We start from the raw sequence: 20,802 nt of genomic DNA, 5'->3' as shown, positions 1-20,802 counted from the left end.
GAATTTAATAAAGAAATTTTCAGTAGATACAAAAATAACTAGGTAATCAACCCAGATAAAATCCATATATATTTCACAGAAAAAAACCTTACTTTCCAATCTAGTTAGCTTGGAGGGTAGCGTGTCTGCCTTGTAAGCGCTACGGGTTCGATTCCCGCCCGGGGTGAATTTTATCAACAGAGAAAGTTCGTTCTCGAAACGGCTGGATTTCTCCTATCCTGTCCTTTCAATTCAATTCATTATTTATTTTATTAAATTTACTTTTAACTTACCATTAATCAACAGATATACAAAGGTGTTTTCCCCCCAGTCTTTTTGATTTCGAGACGATAAGACCTACGTTGTTACAGGTCCCTCAAATGAAATGAAAAAAGTCAGCTCCCATGGCGTAGTGGTCACTGCGCTCGCCTTGCGCGCGGGAGACCCGGGTTCGATTCCCGGCGGGGTCAAGAAATTTGTATCATGCAAATGATTGATACCGTGACTGGCTGTTGCGGGGCCCACTCAGCCTCGTGAGGAAAATGAGTAGCTATGACATATAAATGCGCATAGCGACCGGTGCCAGCATGGTAGGTAAACATTGGATTTTAGGATTATTGAGATATTGGAAAAATCCTACAATGCTGCAGTGAGCAACAAAGTTGTGATATAATAACACAAAGAAACTGCATTTACATTTACAAATCAAATGAAAAGAAATAAGGGCGAGAGCATACCTGGTATTCTTCTGTGTGTTGATAGCTTCCATGGCCAGATCATGTGCCCTGGTAGATATGTTGAGGGCAGAGTTAGCAAGGTCCCGGATCATATTGGCATCGCTCTGTTGTCTGAAATTAGAGGAAGCAGATAATGAAATAAAGTAATAAAGTCAGATGTTTTTAGAATCTGAGTTTGATATTGAGATGAACAAAGGGGCAGATTTAATGTTTTCACTCTGATGGCATTCTCCAAAATGCAAGTTTTCCCTTTCCATCAAATGCTCTTCTTCTCTAATGGACAAGGACATTTTTTTGTTCAATGTAGAGACGTCTAATTTGCAATATTGGTTGTTTAAATGTTGAGGGCAGAGTTAGCAAGGTCCCGGATCATATTGGCATCGCTCTGTTGTCTGAAATTAGAGGAAGCAGATAATGAAATAAAGTTGGAATTTTCTTCATTGGAGAGATTTCAACGTGAACTGAATGTACAAAGATAGAAACACACTACCATCACGTCACGTGACGTGATAAGTAGTGTGGCTGTCCTGAACGACATTACCTACAATATTATGGGAAAACTACATCTTCCTGACTCCCCATGAGCTCACGTGATGGTTGTGTTACTATCTTCAGAACCTAAATTGGAGTTGACCTAAAATTTCGCAGCCCACCAAAACATGTTCTTGATATTGTTCTTCGGACAGCTCATTCTGTAGTTCTACCTGTTTCTTACTTTCTGAAATTGATATCCGTACTATTACCATTGCCGGAATTAGGTGTCATTTTCTGTCGGGACTCCACACCCCTTGAATATTATATAGTTTTCTACTTAGTAATTTTAGTTTAAGTTAGATTAAGATAGTTAGGGCATACGATGTACATAAGTTAGTAAAGGGTCCGCCCGCGTGTATTAAAATAAAGATATACGTATTATCCGACATGTCAGATACTTACTGTTCAACATTAGCTCGAGCTTCCTTAGCAATGGCAGACATCTGTTCACTCTGCATACCCAGCTTTGTACTCTTCTCTACAGCTTGTTTCAATGCCTGGATAAGAAAGAACAGAAATAACAGTACCTAGTTAGTTGAGCAAGTGAAAGTTATTGATAAGTTGGTACAGTTGAGCCTGTCTAGTTGGGACCCATCTAAATGGAAAACCTGGATAAACGGGGAAAAAATCGTGCCCCTTCATTTATAATTGTATCTGAGAAACACTTTTGAAATAATATGTATATATGTATATTTTTTTTTTTTCAAGAGTTTGACGCATTCTAATCAACACCTACTGATGAGAATGCCTCCTACTATTACTGAATCGCGTCCTGTAGGTCCGACAAGAGTCTCTCTATCGTGTTCTCAGCCAGGGTGACATTCTGGGCCGCCAATGCGGTGGCTACCCCGGCGGCTTGATTCCAGGAGCCGCTCTCAGCGATGAGATCAGCGGCGGCCTTAATACGAGCCCTCAGATCTGATAGGCGGTCCGCCAAATTCTTCTCACCACCTGTGTATAGAGAGGGGATATTAGCTGTTTGTTTGGTAATCAGGGGGGTGCCTATTCTATAAAATACGAAGTATGTAAGTCGTCTGTCTCTGAATTTCGCACTACAAGCGTAGAAAAAGAAATAGTGTTTGTTTTGTTGCTGTTCTTATTATGTAGCAGAGAGACAAACTGTTGTCAGCAAACGAAACGTAACAAGGAAATGGTGTATCCCTCAACACTCACAAGATAAGCGAGAACAGACCATCACACCGGTGTATGTCTGATACAAAAAGATATCTTTTCTTTATTCTGCTATTACCATACGGCGGAAGTTAAAGCCGCTAAAAAAAGAACAATTCTTCCCAATTAAGTACTCTGTCGACACTAGAAAACCAAAAGATTTGCAATCAAAGTGTATTTTTTTTTCCATTTATTTTTATCTCACGATGGCGGGCATCGAACCCAGGACCTTCCACATACCTGACGTGCTCTCCTGCGCGTTGTTCCACAGGGCATCCACACGATTCAGCACCTTTCTTCGTTTTAGTCTCAATATTTTTTTTAATTTTTATAGTTTTTTCTGAGATAATAAAAAAAAATCATGAGAATCACCAATTCTTCCCAATTGAGTAGTCTGTCGACACTAGAAAACCAAAAGATTTGCAATCAAAGTGCATTTTTTTCCATTTATTTTTATTTCACGATGGCGGACATCGAACCCAGGACCTTCCACATACCTGACGTGCTCTCCTGCGCGTTGTTCCACAGTGCGTCCACACGACTGATCACTTCCAGCAGTTTGCGTTCAAACTCTGCGTCGTCAATCACGGTCGGGGAATTGGCGATATTCATCAGGACCGCGGTCAGGTCGTGCAGATTGCTGCGATGTGCTGCCACGGCGTCTGTCACCAGATTGTAGCAGTGTGGACACGGCTCGCAACCGCGCTGACGATTGTGCTTGTTCTCCTTGCACCGATCGCAGTGCAGCCCTTCCACGTTTTCGAGACACTGGGGGAGTAAATGAGGGGGGTTTAGAGGCTTCATGTGCCCAGTTAGGTGAGATTTTTATCGGTAAAGAGCTTGAAAAACGAAGATTTACGGGGTTTTTCCCTTCTACATAAACATATCTAAGATATTTTACCAGAAAGGTCTTGAATGTTCTAATCTAATACAAACCATGCATCTGTATTCTGCAGTTTGCAGTTAGACTCAGGTATTTTCTTCATAGGTATACATACAGGACTCACAAATTCTAGGAGCATTTAAGACCTCTGCCTAGTGAAATATCTTAAAGGCTCACAGTGAAAGAAAAATTTAGTGGCCGGGTGGAAGGACTCCTCTAGGAGAACCCTGCCACTTAAAAGAGAGGTGGGGAAAAAAAGGTGAAAAAGATTCATTTTCTTTTATCCATTTACTTAGGTATGTTAAACAATGTTTTAAGTACTTTGCAGACATTTTCAAGCGAAGTTTTGGGAAAAGACTTGTAAGTATCCATTGTTTAACATAACATAATTACAAAGGATGTCTAAATTAAATTAATGTATTAATAATTCCTTTTATCCAGTAAAAAAGTTGTCATGCTTACCATTAGGTGAGTAGGTACCACGGATCTTGATAGCGGTGAGGTTAGCCAACACACTGATGAAGTCCCGGGGTGAATATCTGGGTTGCCATCCATAGTCTGGATGTTCGTGCAGTCGAAATATGAACTCCTGACTCTGTGAGGATGTGAGAACAAAGGGGAAAGATTAGACATCAAAGGAATAAGTTTGTATTAACTTATTTGTTGGCACACACACTTGGTAAAACAATTCAAAAACTAAAAATGATTTTGAATGAGTAAAAACACTTGGCTTTATGTTTTACGTATATTTTTATTAAATTACAGATGGATGGATCCAGAAATGGATCCATCTCACTCAAAATCATTTTTAGTAAAATATTAGACTTAAGATTTCTGAGTTCTATTTGTTCCTGGGGTTTGGATTGGTATAAGTTTGGCTGTTTCGAGACAAAATCGGCAAAATCCTTAGAAGGACTAGTTAGATTGGAAGGTTTTATACAGAAAGTCTTAGGTGTAGGAAGGTTTGAAGAAAAAATCGGCAAATTGGAAGGTCTTATACAAAAAGCCCGCTTTGAGGTTTAGGTTTATGTGGGCAAATAGCCCCAGAAAATGGGTTAAGCTCATACGAATCTAGCTTGGAAGATGGAAGATAGCGCATTTGTCTTCTATGCGCTAGGTTACGGGTTCGATTCCCGCTTAGGCGAATTTTATTATAGAAGGTTCGTTCTCGGAACGGCTGGCTCTCTTCTATCCTGTCTTCCTTCTCTCTTCAAAATCGTGACGATAAAGCTTTAGCAAAGACAGGTTCCCCGGGATAATCCCAAAGACTTGTACGTATCTATTGTTAAACATAACTTTCGTAAAATGGTATCCCTTAATCCCAGCAGTCAGCAGTAGACTACTACCATTCTTCTTTTTCTTCACCTTTTCCCATGTATAGGCGGAGTCGTCGTTTTTCGTCAGGCTTTCAATCAGCGTTTTTCGTCAGGCTAACTAGGGTGATTGCTTTGGGCTGACATTTGGTTTTGACTACAAAAAAAAAAAAATATGAGTGGATGCCGTTTGCACTCAACCTTTGCTGTTTCTTTAGCAAGGGAAATTTCAGGCTGGTATACTCCCTGTTTTAGGTCCCCAGACTAAAAATGAGTCTTACTTCTCCGCTGATGATGTTGTAATGTCCGACTTCACACTGGTCGCAGTTGGTGCCGACGACATGGGGTTTGCACGAACACTGGCCGGTAAGTTGGTCACATACTGGCGTGAAGGTTTCGGTCTCCAGGGTGCCGGGTATGTAACACTGGCATGGCTCACAGTCACCTTTCGGTAGAGCCAGGGCATCACCGAAATATCTGAGGAAGAGGGGGACAATGGTTAGAGTGGTCAGACAGAATTGATTTTTTTTTTTTTTTTCTAATAAATTTATTTTAAAAGGGGCGCAATTTTGAAAGTCATGTTCCTCTAGACAGAATTGAATGAACGAAATAAGTTAGCCCCTGTTAAAGAAGTTAGGGGCACGGTTAGTCCAGTAGTAACGAGCTTGCTTGCCATGCAGAAGGTCCCGGGTTCGAATCCCACCATCGACAAAAATTTGTCCTCGTTTTTCAATTGCAAATATTTCAACGGGTCACTTTCTGGTGCTCTCATGTTGACCCAGCACCTAAATGGGAAGTGGGAAGTATTATGTCTCTTATCATTATCACCCATCTGATGTGAGGTATACTACGGGATGGGCATGCTACGACACAGACCACAAGAGTGAAACAAATTAGCTCATACAGTCCGAGAAGAGCCTCAAGATAAAAATCAAGTTTTGAGGACAAGTTTTTGACATACACCACATGTTACTTACCCAGGTAAACAGGTGTCACACTGGGGTCCTCCCGTGTTGTAGATACATTTGAGACAGTCACCCGTGGTTCTGTTACATGTGTTACATACACCACATGTTACTTACCCCGGTAAACAGATGTCACACTGGGGTCCTCCGGTGTTGTAGATATATTTGAGACAGTCACCCGTGGTTCTGTTACATGTGTTACATAAACCACATGTTACTTACCCAGGTAAACAGATGTCACACTGGGGTCCTCCGGTGTTGTAGATATATTTGAGACAGTCACCCGTGGTTCTGTTACATGTGTTACATACACCACATGTTACTTACCCCGGTAAACAGATGTCACACTGGGGTCCTCCGGTGTTGTAGATATATTTGAGACAGTCACCCGTGGTTCTGTTACATGTGTTACATAAACCACATGTTACTTACCCAGGTAAACAGGTGTCACACTGGGGTCCTCCCGTGTTGTAGATACATTTGAGACAGTCACCCGTGGTTCTGTTACATGTGTTACATACACCACATGTTACTTACAGATATTTCGGTGATGCCCTGGCTCTACCGAAAGGTGACTGTGAGCCATGCCAGTGTTACATACCCGGTACTCTGGAGACCGAAACCTTCACGCCAGTATGTGACCAACTTACCGGCCAGTGTTCGTGCAAACCCCATGTCGTCGGCACCAACTGCGACCAGTGTGAAGTGGGACATTACAACATCATCAGCGGAGAAGTAAGACTCATTTTTAGTCTGGGGACCTAAAACAGGGAGGATACCAGCCTGAAATTTCCCTTGCTAAAGAAACAGCAAAGGTTGAGTGCAAACGGCATCCACTCATATTTTTTTTTTTTTGTAGTCAAAACCAAATGTCAGCCCAAAGCAATCACACCTTAGGGCTGATTGAAAGCTTGACGAAAAACGCCGACTCCGTCTGTACACGGGAAAAGGCGAAGGAAAATAAGAATAGTAGTAGTCTACTGCTGGGATTAAGGGATACTATTTTACGAAAGTTATGATGTTTCACAATAGATACTTACAAGTCCTTGGTATTATCCCGACTCGGAGTTTCATCTACTTTGTAGTCATTTTCAAGGGAAACTAAACATAATCTAAATAAAATAGTATTTACAAACGATGTCTGAATTAAATAAATTCATTAATAGGGACTAAGGGACTCAATAGTCCTTTTTGAGCAAAATAAATATAAATAACCATTATTCTAATTTCCAGGGGTGTAAATCTTGCGACTGTGATCCGGTGGGATCCTTGAACCGTACCTGTGACCCTATAACCGGCCAATGTCTCTGTCGACCCGGGGTAACTGGAACCCGGTGTGAACTTTGTCAGCCTAATCACTACGGGTTCTCTCTGGATGGATGCAAGCCGTGTATGTGTGACCCGATTGGATCTAACTCCCTACAGTGTGACCCGTCAGGCCAGTGTCCTGTGAGTACCCCGGTTTACGGTATTACTTTTATATGGTTGATAGAAATCAATTTAGTACCCTGCTTTACGGTACCTATTATTTTTATCGTAGAATTCATAGACTAAATTTACAATAGATAGGCTCGTCCCGAACTAACTTTTCGTGTCTGTGCATTTGTCTGTCAGTTGGGCATATGCACTTAGTCAAAATAAATGGATGGTTGATTCCTACGTAAAATACCGGGAAAATTAATTTTTCCGACATTTTACGTTTGTCAAAAAATGCCTTTTTTTATTGGTCTAAAAATTGTTCTTTGTATTTTTCAATTCAGGTACCGGTATTTTAATCGATCTAGAAATAGGTAGTAGAAGGGAAATGGTATAAGACCTAGAAGACCAAGATATCGTTATGAAGACACTATCAAGTTTGATGTTGGGAAGAAACAAGGAAACTGGGAAGATATGAAATAAAAACGGCGGTGGAACACTCATCTTTTTTTTTTAAAAAAAAAAAAAAAAAGGTCTACCTCATACCTGATGGGCACACACACTATCAGGTAGACCTGACAAGCGGACCTGATCAGGTGTACCTGTCAGGTCTACCTGATAGTGAGTGGCTGGTCTAAGGGTTTTTCCAATTTTGTCTTCTAACCTGCTTCCGTTTGTTCTCACAGAGTCAGGAGTTCATATTTCGACTGCACGAACATCCAGACTATGGATGGCAACCCAGATATTCACCCCGGGACTTCATCAGTGTGTTGGCTAACCTCACCGCTATCAAGATCCGTGGTACCTACTCACCTAATGGTAAGCATGACAACTTTTTTACTGGATAAAAGGAATTATTAATACATTAATTTAATTTAGACATCCTTTGTAATTATGTTATGTTAAACAATGGATACTTACAAGTCTTTTCCCAAAACTTCGCTTGAAAATGTCTGCAAAGTACTTAAAACATTGTTTAACATACCTAAGTAAATGGATAAAAGAAAATGAATCTTTTTCACCTTTTTTTCCCCACCTCTCTTTTAAGTGGCAGGGTTCTCCTAGAGGAGTCCTTCCACCCGGCCACTAAATTTTTCTTTCACTGTGAGCCTTTAAGATATTTCACTAGGCAGAGGTCTTAAATGCTCCTAGAATTTGTGAGTCCTGTATGTATACCTATGAAGAAAATACCTGAGTCTAACTGCAAACTGCAGAATACAGATGCATGGTTTGTATTAGATTAGAACATTCAAGACCTTTCTGGTAAAATATCTTAGATTAGCAGTTGGGTGGAAAAGCTCCTCCAGGAAAACCCTGCCATTTAACAGAATGTCCTTTGGAAAAATCCATGATATTCAGTGTATAACTCTGATGCTGTACCCTTATTTATTCAATTCTATTCTATTCAATTCTATTCTATTATTATATTAGGTACCTATTATAGATTTAGTTTAGATTAGTACCTACGTAGCCTTAACATTGTACCACATACAATTGTATATTTGTACAAATAAATATTGATTGATTGATTGATTGATATTCCATTCTATTCCTCAGGCATCGGTTTCCTAGATGATGTCAAGCTAGAGACCGCGCGGCGCGGGGCTGCAGGGCCTGTTGCACAGTGGATAGAACAATGTACCTGCCCTCTAGGCTATGTGGGCCAGTTCTGTGAATCTTGTGCCCCGGGGTACCATCATGAGCCGACCAGCGGGGGCGCATTCTCCCGGTGTGTACCGTGTAATTGTAATGGACATGCGGACATTTGTGATGCTGAGAGTGGTGAGAATTTTGATTTCATTTGACATTTCGTTTTGGCTGAATTTCCTCTATAAAAACTCAAAAAAATGAAAAAAGAGTGTTTTACTTCGGTCTGAAATGCATTTTTTTTTTTTTTTTTTTTTTTTTTTTTTTTTTTTTCTNNNNTTTATTTTTTTTTTTTTTAAATTTTTTTTTTTTTTTTTTTTTTTTTTTTTTTTTTTACAAAATTTTACGGGACAACGTCCCATTTATTACAATAAAAAAAAAAACTGAATGCTAACAATACAAAAGAAAAAAAAAACATACAAAAATGAAAAATAAAAAATTAAATAAAAATAAAATAGAAATCAAATTACAAGTTTACCTATACGCTAATGAAATGAGTATTTTTATTGAGGATACAATTCCATACCTCGGCTGGGATTGAACCCACGCCTTCCTGTTAACCAGTCGAGCGCCTTGACCACTACACCCCCACAGGATACTCAGAAAAACAGCCAAATTAGCAGATACAAAACGCAACAACCAAAGAAAACGATGTGATCAGATTAGCAAGAGCCAGAAGAATTTCTTTTTTCATGGTTGGTTACGTCCCACGCAATGTTGCCAAGCGTCCCTACGCTTTAAAAATTTGAATCTCATTATTTTTCCCGCGCACACTTTGGGGACGAATTTCTCAGAGAAGAAATACTTTTTTTAAAAAAAATCTTTTCGGATTATTTATTATTTTGACGATCTTTACGAAAAAAATACATTTGGACAGTTATATTTTTCATGAGAATCATCAATTGTTCTTTTTGTTTAGCGGCTTAATCTTTCCCCGTATGGTAATGGCAGAATAAAGAAAAGATATCTTTTTGTATCAGACATACACCTATGTGATGGTCTGTTCTCGCTTATCTTGTGAGTGTTGAGGGATACACTACGGAAGACGGACCATTTCCTTGTTACGTTTCGTTTGCTGACAACAGAGTTTGTCTCTCTGCTACATAATAAGAACAGCAACAAAACAAACACTATTTCTTTTTCTACGCTTGGAGTGCGAAATTCAGAGACAGACGACTTACATACTTCGTATTTTATAGAATAGGTACCCCCCCTGATTACCAAACAAACAGCTAATATCCCCTTCTACACACAGGTGGTGAGAAGAATTTGTCGGACCGCCTATCAGATCTGAGGGCTCGTATTAAGGCTGCCGCTGATCTCATCGCTGAGAGCGGCTCCTGGAATCAAGCTGCCGGGGTAGCCACCGCATTGGCGGCCCAGAATGTCACCCTGGCTGAGAACACGATAGAGAGACTCTTGTCGGACCTACAGGACGCGATGGAGATTTTGAAGACTGACGGTGCTCAGGTGAGATTTGGGGAAGCTTAGTTCTCAAAAGCTAAAAACACTTCAGTAGGCTACGATTTCTCAAGTTAATTTTCACTTGTTAAATATTAAATACAGTCGAACCTCTTTAATTGAAAATACAAGGGACCGGTAATCTCGATTTCCTATTACAAAAGTATTGAAATTTTTTTATGAACTGTAGGATTGTAACAATATGTATATATGTATTTTTTTTCCTTTAAATCACTACATGTTTCCTAATCCAAGGGTTTCGGGTTCAATCCCCAGCTATGTCCAACTGATGAGTAAATCAAAAATTCGAATTTCCCGCCAACTTTACACGCAAAAAGGCCGACGATGGCCTACGATGGCCCTGTTCATAACCACGGCCTCAAAGACTCGAACTACCAATTTTCCGATCCGAAGTCCACCCGACAGTCGAATCCGCAAGGCTTAGAAGGCAGGCGCGCTACCCCCCAAGCTAACTAGGCTGACCGATTCTATTCTATTCTACCTACAGTATGAATCCTAATCTAATCTATTCTATTCTCTAGGCAACTCGTATCAAGCAAGCAGCCGACGACCTGTTGAAGAATCACGCTGAAGAGTTGTCAAATCTAGACGAGTTATTGGCTAGCAGTGAGGATCTGCTAGGCAAGGGAAAAGTCCAACAGGACATAGCACAGGCCATGTATGAAGATGCAGAGGCTGCTTATCAGGCTGCAGTGAAAGCTGTGGAACTTGGAGATAAAACCCTGGTGGAGGCCGAACAGACATATGCTACGCTCAAAGGTAAGGATCATGAAGTATAAAAAGATATTCTAGTTATCCATAACATTCAAGGAAACAATGCAGAATTATAGACAACTTCTTAAAACTCCTCTTCTAAAAAAAAGGCCTCGAGATTAAGAAAAGGGTTTTATGCCTCGGCTGGGATTGAACCCACGCCCTTTAGTTAACCAGGCGAGCCTCTTCTACATTGCCGGGTACAGGTGCTATCACACCAAAAGAGGGGAAATAAGCTTCAGAAGAGGGGACATTATGAAAGGAAAATACAGCTAATATGGTAGCTGTATTTTCCTTTCATAATTTCCCCTCTTCTGAAGCTTATTTCCCCTCTTTTGGTGTGATAGCACCTGTACTAAACCATAGGAAATCCAAGATGGTGCGCCATTGGAATCGGTTCCGTTTCCGAAAGGAATGTTCAACTGTTCTTACCAATTTATTTCCTCTCAATTCAGAATTCGACAAGCAAGTACAAGACAGCAAGGACAAGGCGACCAGTGCGCTGCAAACCATCCCGTCTATCATCAACCTCATAGAGCAGGGCGAAGAGAAGACAGACACGGCTCGGCAGAACTACGCAGGCGCTGAGGTCAATGCACAACGGTCCAATGCTACGGCGCAGGAGGCCCTGAAGAAATATGCTGAACAAGCCGCTAAGGTAAGACCAGCCACTCACTATCAAGCATACCTGAACAGGTACACCTGATCAGGTATGCTTGACACCTGATGAGCACACACACTAGCAGGTAGACCTGAAGAAATATGCTGAACAAGCCGCTAAGGTAAGATAGAAATAAATCACTCTTTGGAATCAAGGGGCTCTAAAGCTGTGTCCACACATTATTGACGAAGTGAATCTATGTTTTCGGTTTCAGTTGACATCGACTTCCGTTGACTATATGTGGACACAGCTTAAGAGGCCAGCCACACTATCAAGTAGACCTGACATTCGTATCTGATCAGGTGTACCTGTCAGGTCTGCCTGATAGTGAGTGTGCTCATCAGGTGTCAGATATACCTGATCAGGTGTACCGGTCAGGTCTGCCTGATGGTGAGTGTGCTCTTCAGATGTCAGGTATACCTGATCAGGTGTACCTGTCAGGTCTGCCTGATAATGAGTGGCTGGCCTTAGAAAGTTGAAAGCCGCTCCGGGAACAAACCCTATCTATATGGGATAAAGTCCAAAACCAATTAAAATATTTCCCTTGACTCCGGAGGTCCCGGGTTCGATTCCCGGCGGGGTCGAAGTTTTTTCGGGTCTGCTTGGAGTTCGGGGTGCGATCAGCCTCGTGAGGACAAATGAGTAACTACTTTAATCGAGTAGCGACCAGTGGCGGCATTTCCAGTAATGCTGTGTTCGCTCGGCTTTACCACAAAGATTCATGATTTGATTTTGATGTTTCTATTCCATTTCACCTTTCTTATATTCCAGGAAGCGGAAGAGATAAAGAAGAGTGCTGGAGAGACAGTGTCGGAAGCTGCGAACCTGAAGGAGACTACTAACAATCTGGTGAACAAGGTGGCAGAAACAGAGAACCGAATAGGAGAATTGGAGAGTCAGGTCGCTCTAGACCAGGGATTGACAAATCAGGTAAGAGGATATTGTTTACATTGACCAATCAAATGAGAGGATTGGAAGATACAAAATTTACCTCCTGTCGATTCCTTGGACATTGAATGCAGTCATGTTTAATGTTCAGAGTTCAAAGGAGTGAAGATGGAAAATTTTTAAGAATCTACATATTTGTAGGGTCTGAGATGAAATATATGGATCCTTTATAGGGTCTGTGATAAAACATTTCAGCCCATTTTGATTAAATTGGACGAATATTAAGACCCTTTTCTAAGGACGTTTTTCGTTTTTGGAGAAGTTTGAGTAATAAATGCAGTTTATTATAGGTGGGTAATACCTATAATAACCACTGTAGAACCATTAATCAGTATTGCTATGCTAGTCGATTCGTAACATGTATGGAATCCCTTTTTTTCGCCAGGCTAAGAACAAGATCGGTCAAGCTAAGACCAGTGCTACAGAGGCCAGTAAGCAAGTGCAGAAAGCCCTGGAGGAGGTCAACAAAATAGTCGAGGAACTTAATGACCTGGCAGATATTGGTAAGTTAAATGCCCAACTTCTTACCCTTTTTTCTCTACTTGTTCCCTAAACTTTCTGGTTTTCTATTAGTTAAATTGATCCCATGGGCAAGGTACACCCTTTACCCTTGGTACCTAAATGGCGTGTAGTGTGTGAGGCCTGAAGACAAGCCTCTCGAACCCAAATCTCGTGTTAACCGATCATCTGCACCTAAATGGGAAGTATTGTGTCTCTCCGAAAAAGAAAGAGGTTTGATAGAGGGAATTGTAACATCATAGATCTAATCGTCTTGAAATTGAAGATAGGAAAGCTAGCCGTTCCGGGAAAGAACTTTATCCATTTAGCACAAAATTCTACCTACCGCTTACAAGGCCCAGCTACCTTCCAAGCTAACTAGGCTGGCAATATAGCAGTTGTTTCAAAAACACCGGTGAAACACCCACTCATCTCAAAACTCTTGTTAAATTTCAGATGAGGAAACTCTGAACGATCTAGAGGAAAGACTGCGCGGTGCTGAGAATGAATTCTACAATGCCAACCTGGATACGCAGTTGGAAACTTTAACCCAGGCCCGAATACAACAGGTAAGGTGGAAATGATAACTTTTGATTTAACTAGTGATTGTACAATGTACATAGTCTGGCTGGGGGACTTTAAACAGGGAGAATACCAACCAGAAATTTCCCTCGCTTGAGAAATAGCAAAGGTTGAGTGCGAAGGCCTCGGAAAATTTTGTAACCAAAACCAAATGTCAGCTCAAAGCAATCACCTTAGAGCTGATTGAGAGGCTGACGAAAAACGCCGACCCCGCCTGAACTCGGGGAAAAAGCGAAGGAGAAGAAGAAGAAGAAGAAGAAGAAGATAGAGGGAACTGTAATTGCTGAGGCCTTATCGTCCCGAAATCGAAGAGAGAAGGAAGACAGGATAGGAGAAAGATGGCTGTTCCGAGAACGAACATTATCCCATCAGGATAAAATCCGCCCCGGGTGGGAATCAAACCCGCGGCCTAGCGCTTACAAAAGGAAAAGAAGAGGAAAAGGTTTCTATTCTTCTTATTTATCGAATTTTATTCTTCTTTTCAGTTGCAACTTGTGAAGAATTACCAGGAAGAATTAGGCCGACTTCTGGGAGACGTAAAGAACCTGGAGGCCATCCGAGATTCTCTCCCTGAAGGATGCTTCAAACGAAGTAAACTCGAACCTTAAGGTCCGAAATTGAAGCCTCAAGATCCGAAAGTGGAACCTTGAGGTCCAAAACTCGAACCTTGAGGTCCGAAATTCGAGTCTTAAGATCCAAAACTGGAACTCTGAGGTTCAAAATTGGAGTCTTGAGATCCGAAACTCGAACCTTGAGGTCCAAAATTGGAGTCTTGAGATCCAAAACTCAAACCTTGAGGTCCAAAATTGGAGTCTTGAGATCCGAAACTCGAACCTTGAGGTTCGAAATTGGAGTCTTAAGGTCCAAAAATGGTTCCTTGAGGTGGTCCACTTTTGGATTTTGGCATGCTTTCGACATCGTTAGGAGCGGGTACTGGAATCCTCTACTCACTAGTCATTTGTCTCTCAGTCTTTTAATTGTTAAAACTGTATGAATTTTCGTCTTGTTTTGAAAAAAAGGTATGTATTTTATTTTAATATTGGAACCTTTAGGTTATTTAACTAGAAATAAGTTTCTTTCTTTGATATCTGAGTTCATCTAGTAGGTATTTAGCTAGGAATACAAAGGTGTTTAACTAAATATGTTAAAGGAATTTAGCTAAGATTTCAAGCACTTCTTTCTTTAATATCTGGGTTGATCTAATTGTAATTTTATTGTAGGTTTTTTATCGTTATTCACGGTAGACATATGGTTTGGTCCAAGAGGGGAATGCCTGGAAAAAAAAAAAAAAAAAAAAAAAAAACCCCTAGTTAATTGATATTTCATACCTATTTAACAAGTGATAATCAAATGGTCATTCTAGTTAGCTTGCAAAGCGTGTCTGCCTTATAAACGCCAGATCGCGGATTCGATTCAAGACCGCCCTGTCCGAAACAAATAAAGTTCGTTCTCGGAATTACTGGCAATCACCTATTCTTTTATAATTTCCCCATTTTTTCTTCGTTTGAGGGATGATAAGTGATAAGACCTTCATTATTACAGTTCCCGCTAAGTATAAAAACCTTTTTTTTGTTTGTTTGTTTTCACTCTCGCGAGACCGGGGGGGGGGGGGGAAGAGTAAAAGGAGCGTATTTATAAACGTGTGTCCAAATATAGCCGACGAACCGTCGATCCACAATAAATTCACATCGATAGACAGCGATGATCGAATGCCGTCGACCATGTGTGGACAAACCTTAATATTTCTTTTTAGAAAGCCTAGTTAGCTTGGATGGTAGCGCGTCTGCCTTGCAAGCGCTAGGTCACGAGTTGGATCCCCGCCCGATGAGTGTTCCACCGCCGTTTTTATTTCGTAGCAATGGAACAACTGCTACATTAGACGCTTGTGGCCTGTGTCGTACCTGAGAGACGGACCTGGGTCAGGTGTACCTTAGCCACACTAGTAAGCTTGGAAGGTCTTACACAAAAAGACCACTCTAAGGCTTATGTGTAGAGGCAAACAGCCCCAAAAGACGGGTTAAGCTAATATGAATATAGCTTGGAAGGTAGCGCATCTGTCTTCTATGCGCTAGATCACGGGGTCGATTCCCGCCCGGGGGAACTTTATCCTACTCTTCGAACATCCGCAATTACAGGTTCCCTCTAGAGTTTTTTGTTCTTCCTTTTTTTTAAAAACCCTACCTAGGTTTAAGTTAAACCAGTTTAAAGAATCTTACCTGGGCTGTAGGAATAGGATTGTCCTGGCCAATAATAGTCTGCTGAATCTTAAGCCCCGCCCCTTCCAGAATGATATCTCCATTGTTCTGCGGGTTAATAAGTTGGATCCCCGCCCGGGGCAGATTTTATCCTGAACGGATATGGTTCGTTCACGGAACGGCTGGCTTTCTCCTAACTCCTATCCTGTCTCCTCTTCTTTCTCTCTTAGCTTTCGGGACTATAAGACCTTGGCAGTTACAGCTTCCTCTATCGAACCTCTTCAAAAAATAAAAACCAAACGATCACTGAAGTTGAGCAACGTTGCGGGTGGTTGATATCCAGATGGGTAACTATCTCCTATCTGGGCACTCGTGTCCTGCTGGCTTTTCCCGGCACCACTCGGGGCAGGTGAGGTAATTGTGAGTAGACAGGTAGCTTTTGTAGTCGAGACCTCAGTTTTTAAAAGCGATAAAAATATTCCTAAAGACATTTTTTTTTTTTTTTTTTTTTTTTTTTTTTAATGGTTACTTCAATCTACATGACCCTTACCTTTGAGTGTAGCATACGTCTGTTCAGCCTCCACCAGGGTTTTGTCTCCAAGCTCCACAGCTTTCACTGCAGCCTGATAAGCAGCCTCTGCATCTTCATACATGGCCTGTGCTATGTCCTGTTGAACTTTTCCCTTGCCTAGTAGATCCCCACTGCTAGCTAACAGTTCGTCTAGATTTGACAACTCTTCGGCGTGATTCTTTAGCAGGTCGTCCGCTGCTTGTTTGATACGAGTTGCCTAGAGAATAGAATAGAATAGAATAGATTAGATTAGGATTCATACTATAGGTAGAATAGAATAGAATCGGTCAGCCTAGTTAACTTGAGGGCTAGCAGCGCACCTGCCTTCTAAGCCTTGCGGATTCGATTGCCGGGTGGACTTCGGATCGGAAAGTTGGTAGTTCGAGTCTTTGAGTCCAAATTAGAAATAAAAAAGTTTCAACTCGACAAGATTGTATTTGGTTTGTTATTGTGTATTTTATTGTACGAAGAAGAACTCATATGTAAAGTGAAGGATAATGTAGGAATCGAAGATTTATATTATACTTTTCATTTATATTAGCTATTAAAAACAAGCAAATTACAAAGCAAACAAAAATAAATATAAAATGAATTTTAAAAATTGCCGCCGGGACAGCTATCTCACGTCGTCCGAGCTCATCTCAGCCCTGTTCATAAACACACCCTAAGTCCAAATTAGAAATAAAAAAGTTTCAACTCGACAAGATTGTATTTGTACCGTAAACCGGGGTACTCACAGGACACTGGCCTGACGGGTCACACTGTAGGGAGTTAGATCCAATCGGGTCACACATACACGGCTTACATCCATCCAGAGAGAACCCGTAGTGATTAGGCTGGCAAAGTTCACACCGGGTTCCAGTTACCCCGGGTCGACAGAGACATTGGCCGGTTATAGGGTCACAGGTACGGTTCAAGGATCCCACCGGATCACAGTCGCAAGATTTACACCCCTGGAAATTAGAATATTGGTTATTTATATATATTTATTTTGCTCAAAAAGGACTATTGAGTCCCTTAGTCCCTATTAATTTATTTAATTCAGACATCCTTTGTAAAATACTATTTTACTTAGATTATGTTTAGTTTCCCTTGAAAATGACTACAAAGAAGGTGAAACTCCGAGTCGGGATAATACCAAAGACTTGTAAGTATCTATTGTTAAACACAACTTTCGTAAAATAGTATCCCTTAATCCCAGCAGTAGACTACTACCATTCTTCTTTTTCTTCACCTTTTCCCATGTATAGGCGGAGTCGTCGTTTTTCGTCAGGCTTTCAATCAGCGTTTTTCGTCAGGCTAACTAGGGTGATTGCTTTGGGCTGACATTTGGTTTTGACTACAAAAAAATTATGAGTGGATGCCGTTTGCACTCAACCTTTGCTATTTCTTTAGCAAGGGAAATTTCAGGCTGGTATACTCCCTGTTTTAGGTCCCCAGACTAAAAATGAGTCTTACTTCTCCGCTGATGATGTTGTAATGTCCGACTTCACACTGGTCGCAGTTGGTGCCGACGACATGGGGTTTGCACGAACACTGGCCGGTAAGTTGGTCACATACTGGCGTGAAGGTTTCGGTCTCCAGAGTACCGGGTATGTAACACTGGCATGGCTCACAGTCACCTTTCGGTAGAGCCAGGGCATCACCGAAATATCTGGGGAGGGAGAAGGAATGACAAAGGTTGGACAGAAAATCTTAGGACGGGATAGAAAGAGAGTCCCTGTTATTTGTACCAGGAACCTTCTCTTTTTCAGTGGTTAGATCTGGTTCGACAATGGTGAGGGTTCATGTAGATATTCGGAGATGGTCCTTCTGAGATTCGCCCTTTTTCCGGTTAGACACTTTAAGTATGTGTAAAAATATGCTGTTCGCGCCGAAGATCTGATTTAACCCTTTGAAAAACATATTTTTAATGGAAATACGACTCTAAATCTTTTGTTAGCTCAGAGAATAAAGCCGGGACCTTCTGCTAGGCAAGAAAGCCTAGGTTCAATTGGATTATCTCAACGAGTTAACCCGCACATTAACTGGACAGAAATTTATCTGAAATATTAATACGAGTTCTGAGTCCTATGGTAAGATTCTTCTTTATCTTTTCTCTTTCAACAGGGTCGGTGTTTGTCATCATCCTCGATATATCAGCACCAGACTGATCATATTTAAGGGTAACATTTAGTTTTAGAGCATATATTTTATGAAGTTAGAAATTTCATTTATTTATGCAAACCATATAGGTACAAAATAGAGATCTTCTCCGAAAATCATGCCTGTCTCAGAGACAGCAAATAAAGTAAAAGCTCCGAAGCTTGTGAGAAATTAACTAGGTATAAATACTTTACTTTGGTGGCTTTCTTTCTACTTACCCTGGTAAACAGGTGTCACACTGACCACACTGTTACTTACCCCGGTAAACAGGTGTCACACTGGGGTCCCCCCGTGTTGTAGATACATTTGAGACAGTCACCTGTTGTTCCAGCGACTGACTGAGTGAATTGTGATTCAGGGAGATCTGCTTGTTATCGGAAGTGCCATCTGTGGCGGACCATTTCTCTGCGCCCCGGGCGTACATACTTTCGATCATGACTGTGGAATAGAAAAATGAGGAGTTACTTTTTCGTACAGTAATGAAAAAATAATAATAAGTGTCCTTTTTCCGGTGTATTCATAAAGGATTTAAGTCAATATATAAAGGGTTTAGTCTTTTTTCAAAAGAGGTTTGAACAACGGGGGTCTTATCGTCCCGAAATCGGAGAGAATAGGACAGGATAGGAGAAAGCCAGGGAAAGCAAGCGGCACACGATTGTCCAGATGGTCACCCTTCCGGGTACTGACCACGCGCAACGTTGCTCAACTCCAGTGATTCATGAGGAACTGTTGCATTCAACGTCCCATCGCCGGGCCGGTGGCTTCTAGGACGTTCCATAGAGGGAACTGTAACAATGGTGGTATTATCGTTCCGAATTCGAAAGAGAAGAATAGGACAGGAGAAAGCAAACCGTTCCGAGAACGAACCTTATTTGTTTAGGATAAAGTTCGCCCAGGGAGGGAATCGAACCCGCAACCTAGAGATTACAAATTTGTTAACCTTTCTTTTGTATAGGTACCGAAAAATATCAAAAATTCGTGTTTATTTAAGCCGGTTAACTTTGTTTTGTATACCGAAAAAGTTTGATAATTTCTCGTTCATTTAAGCCGGTTGTCGCGTCGTTTGACGTTCGCGCGCCTCCCGGCACGGTTAACTTACATCTCGGCGTAATCTTACCTTTAGAATATCCGATGGCGGACCGACACACAGAAGAATGTCCATAACAGAAACATGGTGTACATCCAAACTCATTGTCAAGGTCAAGATTGAAATAGCCCGGCTTACATCTGGCAACAGAGCAAAGGAAATCGTGCAACACTGTCAGATCTTTAACCTTTAGATTTTTGTACAACTACCTAGTTTTTTTTTTTTTTTCTTTTTAGTGACGGCTTTCAAGTTTATCCCAAGGAGAAATTTCTTTTGGAGGATGAAAAAAAGTGCACTTTAACATTAAAATTGAACAAATGTGCCCCCGAAATGCAACTCCCTCCCAATCTTAAATGAGCTATGTCCGACCCCTAAATGTATTATTTTGGACCGCAGAATCTTTGGGTGTTAAATGTCCTTAAAACAGTCTCCGGGTTCGATTTCCCAGATTGGACTAAACTTCGCACTTTTATTTCGATTGCAAATATTTCAACGTGTTACTTTCTGGGGTTTCCATGTTAACCCAGAAATTCCCAGAGTTAACAAAAGATTTGCAGTCCAATTTCGATTGAAAATATTGTGTGTTCAACAGATTATTAAGACAAATACCCCTTGGGATTAATTTCAATCTCAAAATATGACCCGTAGAAAAACAAATCTATTGCGCCCCAGGCAAAATTTTCTCACCTCCATAGCCTCGTGGACATTCCGAGCACACAAATCCTATTGCGCCCCAGGCGACATTTTCTCACCTCCATAACCTCGTGGACATTCCGAGCACACGACCTGGTCATCATCTAGCTGTACACAAGGGCCTTGGTTCGGACACGGACATTGTTTACAATCCGTTACCGCGCCTTCCAAGGCGTTGCCATAGTAACCCCGGGCACAACGCTCACAATTATCTCCGCCCGTGTTGTCCTGACAGATACAACGACCTGGGGAAGCAAGAAAATTGAATATTAATAAACAAAAGCTAATAATGGAATAGAATACACCTTGTTTATCCTGCTGGAATAGGACTGAAAAGTTCCTTTACCCCCGCAGTCCAACCAAGGTCTTATATATTTTGACATTTTATAGGGAACATGTCCATTCGGGTTTCCCTTTTTTGGATTTTTTTTTTTTTTTGGTCCCAATTAAATTTTTTTTTTTTAATATAAACCCCCTTTTTTTTTAAAAAAAAAAAAAAAAAAAAAAAAAAAAAAAAAAAATGCATTTCAGACCGAAGTAAAA

The 20,802-nt window shown here is 41.0% G+C and overlaps 1 protein-coding gene and 1 long non-coding RNA gene across 2 annotated transcripts in view; one reads left to right on the top strand and one right to left on the bottom strand.

Moving 5' to 3' along the window:
- Nucleotides 1–20,802, bottom strand: part of LOC103508584 (laminin subunit gamma-1) — a 126,681-nt gene that overhangs the window by 12,329 nt on the left and 93,550 nt on the right. Inside the window, 9 exon segments of the mRNA XM_026823152.1 lie at nt 717–827; nt 1,653–1,747; nt 1,987–2,201; nt 2,918–3,188; nt 17,072–17,287; nt 17,793–17,988; nt 18,738–18,813; nt 19,597–19,706; nt 20,309–20,504. Coding sequence (XP_026678953.1) covers nt 717–827; nt 1,653–1,747; nt 1,987–2,201; nt 2,918–3,188; nt 17,072–17,287; nt 17,793–17,988; nt 18,738–18,813; nt 19,597–19,706; nt 20,309–20,504 — 1,486 coding nt within the window.
- On the top strand, nt 7,681–8,771 carry LOC113467141. The gene is made up of 2 exons (XR_003391314.1): nt 7,681–7,816; nt 8,555–8,771. It is a non-coding gene; the product is annotated as an uncharacterized LOC113467141 (long non-coding RNA).

The sequence above is a fragment of the Diaphorina citri genome, unplaced genomic scaffold (genome assembly GCF_000475195.1).
Source record: "Diaphorina citri unplaced genomic scaffold, Diaci psyllid genome assembly version 1.1 scaffold412, whole genome shotgun sequence".
NCBI lineage: Eukaryota > Metazoa > Arthropoda > Insecta > Hemiptera > Psyllidae > Diaphorina > Diaphorina citri.
This window is presented reverse-complemented; position numbering and strand designations above follow the sequence as displayed.